The sequence below is a fragment of the Microcebus murinus genome, chromosome 27, assembly GCF_040939455.1.
Source record: "Microcebus murinus isolate Inina chromosome 27, M.murinus_Inina_mat1.0, whole genome shotgun sequence".
Taxonomy (NCBI): domain Eukaryota; kingdom Metazoa; phylum Chordata; class Mammalia; order Primates; family Cheirogaleidae; genus Microcebus; species Microcebus murinus.
In genome coordinates this window covers 17,647,037-17,660,735 of record NC_134130.1, presented here as the reverse complement: position 1 = coordinate 17,660,735, position 13,699 = coordinate 17,647,037, and the positions used below count along the sequence as shown (strand labels likewise).

Here is a 13,699-nt window from a genome sequence, read left to right as displayed (position 1 = left end):
ACCTGTTTTTGTTTTCCTGGGTCTTCAAATGTTTCTGGTTTTGAGACTTTGCTTTTGAAATAAGAACTAAAAATCAAAACAAAACAAAAAAGCAAGAAAGCAAGACACACTTTACAGAAAAAGTTAAGAGTTTACCTGTGCTAAAACTTCACCCCCACTGATTTGTCTCCATGTCTGGAAATTCTACCATTATCAATTTTTTGGATGAAAACTCTTTCAAAAGACGCGAGTTCCTGGGACAGGGCCATTGATTACAGCTCACACACCCTTGTGGCTGGGAGACTCAGGCTAGCTGGCTCCGTGGAGAAAAGCTCAGGGCCCTGCTGGAAACTCAGGTTTGCACCCCAGGCAGCCGGTGCTCCTGGAGGGGGACAGAACTCCCCAAGCGTAGGGTCTTAGAAGGGGGCGAAAGGAGGTGGGAAAGACAAGCAGGGAGAACAGTCCGATGCTTCCTAGGACCTGCTCTTGGTGGTTGGGAGGGAGGAAACTGGATAAATATTAACAGAAGGATGAATCTACAGGACTCACGGACATGTCAGCAATTGGGCAGAACTCAGCATTGCAGCATTAATGATGCCTGGAGAACATTAAAACTTCTCTTTAGCCTTGTGGTCCAGTCAGATCCTGGATCCAGGTCTGGCACCTTCAGAGTTGTGGGGTGGGACGTGGGAGGTGTCCCCGGGAAGGCTGTGTAGGATCCACTGAGCTCTCAAGGGTTAACTCTGAATTAACTAAGCAGTCACTTGAGCTTGGTGGCTTCCTTAGCCATACCTCTTCGGTTTCTGTTGTCATGTGGATTTTTATTGTTGTTTGTTTTGGTGGTTGCTTTAGGGTTTATGGCATATAAGATTTATGCCATAACTTGTCCTAGTCTAGCTTCAAGTAGCATATCCATTCACCTTTAAGGTACAAGAGAACACTTCCGCTCCCCTCTCCCTGCCTGTGAACTGCTGTGGTCAGAGGTTTTATGTTTACATGTATATCCCTTCAATGCATTGTTATTGTATTAGCTTCGCTTTAAATAGTCAAATGGCTTTGAAAAGATATTTTTACAAAGTATTTTGTATTTTACTCATTTGTTTATCATCCAGCACTTTTTATTCTGTTGTGTAGATACGCATTTCCAAATGGTATTGTTTCCCCTTTGCCTGCAAGATTAATATTTCTTACAGAGCAAGTGTGCTGGTGATGAATTCTTTTCAGCTTTATATATTTCAAAAGTTTTTATTTTGTCTTTGTTTTTGGAAGATAAATTCACTAGGTTGACAGGTGGTTTCTTTTCCCTTTCAATACCCTAAAAAAGATGTTGCACTCCTTAGTATTTCCAACACATCCTGAAAGAAACCTGTCCTCCTTTTCTTTTGCTATCTGTATGTGATGTGTCTTTTTTCTCTGGCTGCTTTTAAGATTTCATCTTTACCAATAGTTTTAAACAATTTGATTCTGATGTGCCTTAGTGTAGTTTTCTTCATGTTTCTTGTGCTTTGGGTTCATTGAGTGTCTTGGATCTGTGAGTTTATGGTTATCATTAAATATGAAAAAATTTGTTTATTATTTCTACAATTTTTTTTCTGCTTCCCCCTTTCCCAGGAAGTTGTTGTTGTTGATTAGGCCTCTTGGAGTTATCGTTGTTCATTTTTTGGGGTCTTGCTGTCTTTCATTTTAGATAGTTTCTAGTATTATCTTCAAGTTAATTGATATGTTTTATATTAGACATTGTATTTGTCATCTTCAAAGTTCAATTTGGGTCTTTTTTGTATCTTCCACATCTTTTGAACACACAGAATATAATAATAACTTTTAATTTTCTTGTGGATTAATCTATCTATATAATTTCTGGGTCAGTTTCAAGTCATTGATTTTTCTCCTCATTATGGGTCATTAATACTGCTTTTTTTGCATGCTAGGTAATTTTTTATTGGATGCCAAATATTGTGAATTTTACCTTTTTATGAGTGCTGGATATTTTTATATTCCCTTACATGGTTTTGAACTTGGTTCTAGGACTTAGAGTTACTTACTTAAAAAGAGCCCGCTCTGTTTGAGGCTGGCTTTTAGTCCTCTCGGGCGGCGCCACAGACGCCTTTCAGAGGCTTGGCTGCGCTCCGCGGCGGAGGGGACGGCCTCTGAGCACTTTCCCTGATCCCATCAGGTCTGAGATTTTGCATGGCTGGCAAGGACATGAACTGTTTGAAATCCTTACGAGCTCTAGGAATTGTTCTACCCATTTCTTTCCGATGGTCTCCTTCCTGGTCTCTGGTAGTTTTCTCGCAATTGCGTGCTGATAGGTACTCAGGCGAGGAAGACTCCAGACGAACCCCTGCAGGTCTCTGGAGCCCTTTCTCCATTGCTCTCTCCTCAACTCTGCCCTGTCTTGTGAATTCCAGCCCCTTTGGCCTTCAGTTCTCCATCTGACCACACGACTCAGGGAGACACTGACTCTTTGTTTCCCGTCCCTGAGTTGCACTAAGCAATTTTCCTAAAGAGTGGACACTTCTTCTGCTAGGGCGATGGCTTGCCTTCTCTCAGTGGTCATTGTCTTGGCTGTTGACCCATATCTGAAAATCATTTTTCCCATATACTCTGCCTGTGTTTTAGTTGTTTGAGGCGTGTATTAGTTTACTAGTGCTACTGTAATGAACCACAAACTGTGTGGCTTAGAACAACTTGAAACAATAGAAATATATTTTCCCATGATCCTGGAGGCCAGACATCTGGAATGAAGACGTTGGCAGAGCCAACAACCAAGAATCCAGTACTTACTTCTTCCGGCTTCCGGTGGCTTCCCCGCGCCCCCGACGGACAGCTGCATCACGGCAGCCCGTCTCCTGCCCTGTCTCCACGCCACCTGTCCCTCCGTGTGTGTGCCGTCTCCCTGCCTCTCCCGGAAGAACGCTTACCGCGGCACTCAGGGCCCACCCAGGTGATGCAGGGCAATGCCTTCAACTGGAACCCTCCACTAACAAACCCTCCTCTACAAAGACCCTTTTCCAAGTAAGGCCTCGTTTCCCAGTGTGGGGTCACAGCTTGCTCTCGCTGGGCGCCCACTCTGCAGCCGCCACAAGGTGCAGGTGCGTCAGGCGCCGGTGACTCCACCGGCCAGAAGCAAAGCCCGATGGGACGCACAGAAGTCCAAGCAAGAGGCGTGTGGAGGGACAGGAAGACATCCTGAGGGGCCCTTTCACCCATCCATTCGTCTAAAACGTGTTTACTGAGCCCCTAACATGTGATGGGGGCATGGGGACAAAACACCGTGTCCTCACGGAGCTAACATCTAACCGGAGGGACCAACAGCGAACAAAACAAACAAGTCAGACAGACACTTCACAGACTGGCGAGGGCTACGGGGAGAACAAGGCGGGGGGGTGGGGGGGTATAAAAGGAACTCCGGGGGGGGGGGGAAAGGGCTACGGATTTAAGTAGAGCGGTCAGGGAGGGAGTATTTGAGTGCAGACCTGCGAGAGAGAGGGCGTGAGCTTGCAGATTTCTGGAGAAGATGTTTCGGGCAGATGGAAGAGCAGCTGCAAGGACCCTGAGCTGGGAGTCGCCCGGTGAGTTTTGGGAAACTGCTGGAAGCTGGTGTCTGCTGGAGCAGAAGGAGCCACACCAAGAGGCCGGATCGGATAGGACACGGGAGCTACTTGCAGTGACTTCGAAGGAGACGGGAAGCCACGTGGAGTGCCATGCTGTGACTTAGGACTTGAACGCATTTCTTCGACTGTAGCGTTGAGAACAGACTGTAGAGTGCAGAAGCAGAAAGACCCGGAGGAGGCGATGATCCAGCGAGAGGAGGGCGCCGGCTTCAGTTAGGATGACGGCGGGGAAGGTGCGACGGGGCGTTGGATTCTGGAGAAGGTAGAGCCGAAGGGCTCGTTGATGGACTGCAAGTGGGGTATGAGTCAGGCATCCGGAACAAACAAGATTTTAGCCTGAGCAGTGGAGGGATGAAGTTGCTATTAATCGGATGGGGAAGACTATGAGAGGGGCTGGTTTCAGGGAGAAGACCAGAAGTTTCTTTTTGGATATCTAAGTCTGAGATGCCAACTAGACATCCAGTTGAGGCGTGACAGAGGCCAGGTATTCTGTGTCTGGCACTGACAGGGTGTCTGGTTTGGAAGTGCACGTTGCGGAGTTAGCCATCAGGAAGCGGAAAGGGCCATAATTATTGTCATGTTTAGGAACCTAGGAAATTTAGGAAGTGTTAGGTATCTTCAACCGCCTTCTCTTTTAACCGAGGCGTTATGTGGAGAATATTTCCAAGCACATAAACGTCCTGCCCGCTGAGTGCACATCGATAAGACTGAAATTAAGACGTCGGACAGACAGGAGTTCAGAACAGAACAGAATGAGGTCCAGGAGTGCGGCGGCTGGTGGGAGTCCCGGGAACAGAGCCTGAATTAGACAGGCACATCCACAAGATGGGTATTGTCGCCTTCATTTCAGGGATGGGAGCCGCCCAGACTCGCGGTCAGCGGGCGGCAGGGCGCGGGCACCCAGGCCGTCCGGCCGCGGAGCCGCGGGAACCGCGCTCGCCCTGCCCCTGCTAGGTCCGGCTTTCCGCCCCGGAAACGCCCGGCCTGGATCTGCGGGCCGGGCCGGGCGTGTGGCGGGGCATGTGGCCGGGCGAGTGGCCGGTGTGTGGCCGGGGCGTGTGGCCGGGCTTGTGGCCGGGGCGTGTGGCCGGGCTTGTGGCCGGGCTTGTGGCCGGGGCGTGTGGCCGGGGCGTGTGGTGGGGCGCGTAGCAGGGCGTGTGGCCGGGCGAGTGGCGGGGCGTGTGGCCAGGCGTGTGGCCGGGGCGTGTAGTGGGGCGTGTGGCCGGGCGAGTGGCGGGGCGTGTGGCCAGCCAGGCCGGGTGTGTGGCCGGGCGTGTGGCCAGGGCGTGTAGTGGGGCGTGTGGTGGGGCATGTGGCCGGGGCGTGTGGCCAGCCGGGCCGGGCGTGTGGCCGGGCGTGTGGCCAGGCATGTGGCCGGGGCGTGTGGCCGGGCGTGTGGCCGGGGCGTGTGGCCAGGCGTGTGGCCGGGCGTGTGGCCGGGCGTGTGGCCGGGCGTGTGGCCGGGGCGTGTGGCCGGGCGTGTGGCCCGGCTGCCCCGCAGAGCTGCGGCCAGGTGGGCCGCGCGGAGGGCGCCGGCGGGTGCGGGTGCGGGCGCCAAGCGGAGCGCAGGGCCCGGGCGTCCGTCGGAGGAGCGCCGGGAAGGGCCGCCCTGGTCCGACCTCGCGGCTCTGCGAGCCGCCGGGCAGCACGTGGCGACGGCCACAAAATCCCTCCGATGACACGAGCCCTCTGGCCCTCGGGGACGGGCGGCGGGCGCATGGGCCACCGCACTGAGCCGCCGTCCCCACCGCCCTCCTCCCAGGGCTCCGTAAGGGACAGCAGCGTGTCACCGCCGAAGCCCCAGAGTCAGACGTCGGCGACGGCGACACGGGGCAGGAGCCCATCCAAGAGGCGGGTGGGGGGCACGCATTCCGCGGAGGCGGGGGCGGGGGGCGGCGGCCTCCCTTCCGCCAGCACCGGAGAGGCCTTGTGGGCACGGGCCCCGCGGAGCCCAGCCGATGGTCTGGACATTGTTCCCGTGCCGAGCTGGGGCGCCCTTCTGTCCCGACGGGGCCGGGCCAGGGGCGGACGCGTGTCCCGCCAGCCGGTGAGCCCGGCTCCGTGGCTGCCCTGCGCCTGTCGCCCGCGCCCCTGCGCCCGGCCGCCCGCGTCCGCGGGGCCAGGCCTGCTCCGCACGGCTGCGGGGCGCGGAGGGCGTCAGCCCGCGTTCTCCGCGGGCGTCGGGCCGGGTCTGCGCTGCGCACGGGCTGTCGTGGGGGGCGCCCGTGCCCCTGCGCCTGGCCCGGCCGCCCGCGTGGAAGCGCAGCCGCAGCGGGGCGCAGGCGCCCGGGCTGTCGCGTCCCCCCCTCCCGAGTCGGCGCGGGACAGGCCGGCTGAGGACGGGCGGGCTGAGGACGGGCCGGGCTGAGGACGGGCGGGCTGAGGACGGGCGGGTGGGCTGAGGACGAGCGGGCTGAGGACGGGCCGGGCTGAGGACGGGCCGGCGGGCTGAGAACGGGCGGGCGGGCTGAGGACGGGCGGGCGGGCTGAGGACGGGCCGGCTGAGGACGGGCCGGGCTGAGGACGGGCGGGCTGAGGACGGGCGGGCTGGCCCACGCGGAGAGCAGGCTCTGCACCTGCGGCCGCGAATGAGTGCGACACGTGACTCCGCCCCCAAAGTTAGCCCTCTGGAAAGCCTTTCCCGAGGATGAGAGGCCCCGATACTTAGCAGCTTAAAAGGTGACAACGCAGGGTCGCCCCGCGGGCCCCCGACGGGCCGCTGGGCGGAGGGGCCGCATCAGGGCGTTTCCCGGCGCCCCGCAGGCGCCGTCGCCAGGTCTTTTGCTCAACAAAACTCAAGGGCAATCAGCAATTTTCAAGACTTGGGCTTCGGAGCCTTCAAGTTGCAAGGGGATAAACAAGCAGGAAAGAGAAGGGAGACGCCAGCGCGCCAGAAATTGCGATCCGCAAAGGACAGGCTGCGCCGCCCAGCGCAGGAGCCGGAGAGCCGGGCCTTCCGGCGGGCACAGGGCCGCCCCAGCTGGGGGCCTCGCCGGGGCTGGATTTCCGGAAACCTTGAACGGTTCCTTTACGTTCTGGCGGCTGAAGCTGATGGGGCTACTGTCAGGGGAGGCCGTGGGTTGATGGGCGCCCAGGCAAGTGGGTTTTCGTCCTTGGGAATCACCCGCGGCGACGTGCGGTGTAGACCTGTGGTGTGCGCGTGCGTCAGAGCGGGGAGGAAGGGCGGCCTCTCTTTGCCTTCAAATCCCGGCCACTGTTTTGGCTTGCGTGAATGCCGCAAAGTCGCCGGAGAGGGGAGGGCACCAGCGAGCTCCGTGTGCCAAGCCCCGTGCTAGGGATGGGTCCATTCCTCCTGCAACTCGACCCCCGGCCTCCGCCGGCCTGACGGATGACGTCAGTGGGAGCAGCCGCGTCCCAGGCGCCCCCAGCCCCCAGCCCCCAGCCGCTTATCCCACAGGCTCCAACCCACCAAGGCTCGGCAGTTTTGGGCTCTCTTGGTGGGATCTCACGCGACCTCGGGAAGTGCTGTTCCATAAACACTCTTCATATGCTCAGGGCTTCCTAGCCAGGGGTCCAGAAGCCACCTCTGCATGGCCACGGTGGCCTTCTTGACAGTCCAGATGCCCATGCCAGGGGGCTTGTCTTTGCCCAGTGGTCCACATCAGCAACCTGCAAGGTGCCGCTGGGCTTAAACCACACCGTCTCCTGCAGTCTGTCACCTGCGCCTCTTGGGTGGCAGCGACCATGCTGCCAGGTCGTGTGCGGCTTCCTTAAACGTGTCCTTCATCTGCCTGCGGCCCCTGTCGGTGCAGTGCAGATCCACGACTCGGGGGCCGGGTAGGAGGACCAGCACTCCAGGCCAGTGGTCCTCAAACCGTGGCACGCATTAGAGTCATCTGAAGTCTTTGTTGAAACATGGATTTCTGGGTGTCAGCCCAGACTTCTGATTTAGTAGATCAGGGGCTGGGCTCAAGATTTTCCACTTCTAAAGAATTCCGGATGCTGCTGGTGCTACAGGTGTAGGGCCACATTTGGAGAGCGCCTGAGCCAGCAGCTGTCCTGGAGCTCCTGCCACCAGCAGGAGAGGCCTCGCCGGCCGCGGGGATCTCAGCCGAGGCCCCTGTTTGAGCCGGGGCCTCCGTCACCACCATGAGAAACAAAAACGCACTGACCTCCCACGCTTTGCTTTTAGAGCAGACGCTCCTTGCCTGTGTTTAGGAAAATTCGTCCTTGACTCCGGCACTTCAAACCTGCACATCTCCTACTTGCGCGCCGCTGCGGCGCGCTCCCGGGTGGGTGCGTCTGCGGGCCTCCCCCTCTGCGACATCATGATGTTGGGGGGAGCAACTTTCCCTCCCTCGGAGGATTGGTGGAGCTGCCTGGGGGGCGGCCTGGAGGAGGAGACAAAGGGGCTGTAAAGCCAGGGAGGGAAACGGGGGGTTTCTGTCCGGGGCACAAGACGGACCCTTCCCTTGCTGGGCTTTGAGGGGTCGTCGGAGAACCACGGCCTCATCGTGGACTCGGAGGGTTTTGCGGGAGGGCCTTCCGCGAGCCTAAACCGGGCTGAACATTCTGTGGGAAACAGGAGAAGCTGCTCCCGCCAACTGGAACTCCATGCACGTCGGAGATTCCGGTGAGTGCACTCCCGCTCTCGCAGATGCATAAGCTTTTGCTGTCCTGTGTTTACCATCCGTCGAGCTATGGGGAAGCTGAAATGACACCTGGCATCTGCCGGGCTGCTGAATTATTGTTTCTATTATTAAGTGTCTGTGGAATGACAAGACAGTGTGCCGCTTTCTATGAGAAACAGCAAAATGAAGATGCTACCTATCTTGCCCTCAAAGAAATCTAGAAGGAAGAGGAACCCCACTCACACCCCCTTCCTTGTTTCTCCCCTCAGAAGGGCGGGGCGGTCATACTCTGATTCGTCTGTGTCCAGACCATTTCTGGGGGCCAAACTGGGTGGGGTACGACTTGACATTTGAGTTCTGTCTTCCTTCTCTCTTCCACTGCCAGTGGCACAGCCGCTAGTCTGGACTGAGGTCCCTTGTTACCTGGCCATCTTTTTGTTGTTGTCGTCGTCACCCTTTTACATGCGTGTTTAAAGCTTACTGGTCCTTTGCTTTTAATCCCCACACCACGTGATAAACTAGAACATGAGATCCAGGAATCAGAGTCCGGCTTGGAGCAGACAGGGTGCCGGGGCCCCGAGCCCGCGCGGCGGCCCTGGCGAGGCTCGCGGGGCTCTGCAGCGCCGGGCAGTGGTCACTGCGCGGCCACGGGCTGGCGCGCCGCTTTCCACTCTGCCATCCCTGGTACGTGAATTTCACTCGAAAACTCGGTAAAGAGGACAGTGACCAGCAGGGATTTTTAGGTCCACCATGAAATGCAACCAAAACTTCAACTCTGCTGCCTGACACAGCCCCCGCCAGCCACATCACAAAGGCAGGACAAGTAAGTGTCACCCTAGAGGCTACGGAACTCCAGGAAAGCACCCTGTGGACGGGAGGACCGTGGGGAATATGTGTGTGTTTCAGATTTTTTTCCCCTAATACTGGTTCAAGCAATGGCCTTGGAATGTCAATAACATTAAGAGGTAAGGAATGCACATGGCAGGGCGGGTGAGAGCGCCAGCAGCGTGGGAAGGGGCTGCTGGAAGGCTGCTGACAAGGCTCCAGCTCTGGCCGGTCCGCTAGGGAGTGAGGCGCCTGCCCCCGCGCGGAATTCAGTACCGCCACGCGCATCTACTACGCTCTTATTAGCTGTGGTCCTTAAAGCTGAATCCAACAACTTCATGGATGCCTGTTAGAACGTGATAAACTATGTAGTTTTGTGCCCTGTAACAAGTCCAGACATAGCTTTCTAAAAAATCAGAGTCACAGTCAGTAATACCTTAGATTTATACTCCGAACACCAGTACTTCAATACGCTACTCATTCTTATTAACACATTTCTGTTTTGACGTGATCCTACCTCTCTCTCTCTAAGGGTTTCCTTGTATCTCATCAGTGTACGTCTCCCTTCTGCAAGGAGAAACGGCTGTGGGTCTCGCACAGTTGCCGCGGAGTAGAATGACCTTCAGCAGGCAGAGATAAATAAGAGCTGCTTTTCATCTCGCAACCACTGATTTTCTGCAAGACTAACCACAGAGCTGCTTTGAAGTCGAGGAGAGAGCTGCATGGGAAGAGGGAGATAAAACTGAGGGAAGGGATGGGTTTGAAACGAAGTTAATCTCTGCCATCTAGGTGTAGATAGTTATTGGCAAAATTGAATCTGTCAGATTTTATTAAGAGGATTTGGGTTATTTTAAAAATGGTATGTTTTACGTTGGTAAAACTGGATTTGGAAAGGATAGTACATAAAACAAAGAGAAGTCTGAAAGAATCTTGCATAAAATTTATCCACTTAGCAGAAATGGTTGCTTTAAACGGAATCAAACAGTAGTAGTAAGTGTGCAATGTATAATATTAACACTGCTCATGAATCTTTCCTTTTTTATGCTGCACAATAGGACCAGATATATGGATTGTAAGAGTAATTATCTGTTGTGTCCATATTTCTTTAAAAATTACAAAATAGATAAAAATTTTGGCATGATAGTTTTACAGGACAGTTATAATTTTTCTAAAAATTGTAAATATATTCAAATACTTTTCCATGAGCTTCAATATAAGTTGAGGAGACGGCTAGATAAATGCTATTTTCCCCTTTTTGTATGATATATGCGAGGACCCAGAGCGTTAGAGAACCTCTGTGAACTTCCCAGGGAATCCAGGTTCTCTGATGCTTGGCCGCCTCCTCTTCCTGTAGCTGTGATTCGAGGTTTAATAAGGGAGAGGAAACTCTAACCCTCTCTTCCTCTCCTGTTCCTCAAGCATGTTTGTGTGAGGGTGGTCTTTTTTAATTTACTTAATGTGACAGTGTTGGGATCTTGGAACATATTTCTTATTCTCAAGGCGTCTGGCGGTTGGAGGCTGACACTGGAAACCTGGAGACCCTGCTCTGAAGATGGTCACCACCTTGCGCACAGAGGAGGTTTGAGCTCCCTGAATAGCGTGGCATGAAGTGGCACTGACAATGCTTCTGGGGGCTTATGGGAACTTGCTGCTGTGAAATGAAAGATCCTTGAGAAAAAGTTCGCCCCTCTCTTAACCATGAACACTAAACAAATGCCAGCCAACCTGAAACCTCGCCCAGTCTTTCCTCATTCCAGCCTCCTAGGATCTGGGCAAACAAACACCACGCGTGCCATTGGCGGGGACGACCATCACGGAGGAGCTGAGGTTTCCCCTGTCCCCGAGACGGCCGAAGCACTGGTGTTCCCTCAGGGAGCAATAAAGCGCAGTGGTCTGGAGCCAGATGCGTCAGGTAGAGGGTGTGTATTTGGGATGACAACATTTGGAGTCGTCAGTGGGTCCCTTTCACAATTTACTGTTTTCATTTGGCTATTTTTATGTAACTAATTTGTGCCAAATATTTAATTTAGCATTTTGTTCAGATCTTTAAAGATCAACATTTTGTTTTAGCTAAGTAACAAAGTGCACACCCAATAATACACTCACATAAAATTTCAATCAGGCTTTGCAATAAATGCCTAGCAGCTTTTTAAAAGTGGTTCAGTAATAATGTTCTGGGCAAGACAAGTTTATTAAAAGGGCTAAATAATTGCAACAATTAATTTCCTCATTTTCTTTTTGATTTAACAGAATTTGGCTGACAATAATTAACTTTAAATATGAATTTTGATATAACTTCACTTAATCAAAAAAGGCAATTTTAAACTCATTTCAGAATGTCATACAATTAATTATTTATAGGGCATTTAATATAGTCCGCTTCTGCCTGAGCTATTGTCATGTTATGGCATTTCTTCACAAACATGTAATATCTTGCTTTATGTAAGTTATATAAGTCACCACAGAAATCTTAAATAGTTGTTATGCTGCTGCTTAGATTCATATTAAAATAACATGTTCAGAATTTATATTCAAATGAGTGGGTTAAGATTTATTAAAATCATCTTTTTTATTATTTCATCTACTTACACATATATGCAATTTATAAGTAAGTGTATTTTGGGATATGGGCTTAAATATCCAATCAGCACATTTTATGTCCTTTGGGTTTTATAAAATATTAATTAGAAGCTATGATAGAGGCTTCAATCATTTTTTGTCTTTTAAAAATAGTGATAAATATCTGTAGGTATATTTTTGAAATATGAACTAGCCCTTCTCTATTACCTGGGATACTGTTAGACTTAATCTGCTTAGGATTTCTATTAATTAATTTAATGTAAACAAAGGGGAGGGATATGTTTAGAAATTTCCTTGTTATCAGGAAAACAGTCCTCTCATGCCTCTTTTTAGGCACCAAATTGTGGCATAAATCAAAATGACTATTTGATATTAATGCATGTTGATACGTAAAAAAAAATCTTGTTACAGCCCAAAATGGGGTTGAAAACTTTTTAACACTGATCAGCCTCCATCAGACTAATCTGAGAAAGTAAATAACTCCAACTAACCTCCTAGCTCTGAATCAATATTTGAATATTTGTGATACACACACACACACACACACACATATATATGGACGGTTTCTGAAATTCATTTTTCTGGGAGTAAACCATTACCATGTTCTGCAACTGGCTAAACTCTACTCCTAAGTGTGTACACACACACAACCTGTCTGAGTTACCAAATGTAGCATTTATTTACAAGGAATGTATTGTAAATAGCTTTTCAATTTTTATCATGGAAAGATGATGATTTCAGCCCATATCCAGTCTCTAATTCTAAGTAATACCATTGTTAGGACTGTCTGTTCAGTGCAGTGGGGGACAGTTTTTCAGTGCAACTGGTATTTCTTGATAATGCTAAATTTGCTCTGTCTGCTGAATTCTTGTGGTTTTATGTGGCAGTGTGGTAAAAATACACGATCAGATTTCACTGTTAAGAAAATTCTTTCAGCAATACATGTACAGTCAAGTTTCTTGCCTGGACAGCTGAACATTTTAGAGTTATGAGATTTAAAAAGATGTCTCGAGACAAAGGTTTAAGGAAATGCGACGATCTGGACGCCTGGTTCTGCGGGGGGGGGGACGGGGGGGGGCACGGCTGCGAGGGCCGGTGGGCTGGCGCTGGTCCACCCCGTCCTTGGCGGTCACAGGCTCGGCTCTTCATATCTGAGGCGATGGGACGGTGAGGAGGCCCGTTGGCTTGATCTTATTAATGCCACCGTCTAGAATACAGATTCTTGGATATTTCATTTTCACAAGATGGGCTGCAAACTGGAAAAGAAAAAAAGGCTGAATTTTTAGAGGATGTACAAAAGCTTTCTTCAATCCAGTGTTTTTCTTGGGCTGTGAAAGACAAAACAATTTTAATGTTATCACTGTAATCACTGTTATATGAATAGGCTATTGATTTGGTTATTAATATAAATTAAGTCACTCTTTTTATATATGCGCAAACAACTTCTTTATGCTACGGGCATGTGTCTTTCTAGTTCTCTTTTATGATTTTTTAGATAGGCAATAAACACATGGTAAACAATTCAAATTCAGTATAAAAGGGAATAAATATAGTGAGACCACTGTATAAACTCTCAACCTCTTTCCACCTGTTCCTAGCCTGCCTCTCCAGAGTTCATTGATGTTACTATTTCTTGTATATTCTTCCAGTGATAGTCAAAACAAGCTCAAATCTATACTGAAAAAAACTTTCACATTCTGGTCTACTTATTGGTCATTGCAATTCTGCGCACAGTGTCCCCGAGCGGGCCCATGAACTGGCTGTCACATGCTTTGGGAGCAACCACAATTAACATTTTGAGTCCACAGACTCGGAATGAATTTTAAGGGCTGACCCAGGAGGTCTTTGAGATGCCTGGCACAACAAGGCTTGGCAGAGGTTGTCAAGACACACACACCTGGCTTAGCCCACATCTGCCTTCCCACGGTCATGGCCTGCCTGTCTCGTTCCTTGTCTTCTGTGATAAGGGAGCCCTGAGCCACTCGTCAGATGGCCACTTGTCACGCTGCGTTAGGATTTGGGACCTTCGTCTGGGCAGGTCACCCGCTGTTGCGAATATGCTGTCTCCCTCCATTCCTTGCCCCCTTTAGTTCCTCCTCAGCAGTCACC

The 13,699-nt window shown here is 51.5% G+C and overlaps 1 protein-coding gene across 1 annotated transcript in view; it reads right to left on the bottom strand.

Annotated features, from left to right (window-relative positions):
• Positions 1-9,282: 9,282 nt before the first annotated feature.
• Positions 9,283-13,699, bottom strand: part of TBCK (TBC1 domain containing kinase) — a 134,176-nt gene continuing 129,759 nt past the window's right edge. Inside the window, exon 26 of the mRNA XM_012779027.3 lies at positions 9,283-12,846. Coding sequence (XP_012634481.1) covers positions 12,736-12,846 — 111 coding nt within the window. The 3' untranslated portion in view covers positions 9,283-12,735. The remainder of the gene's footprint in view (positions 12,847-13,699) is intronic.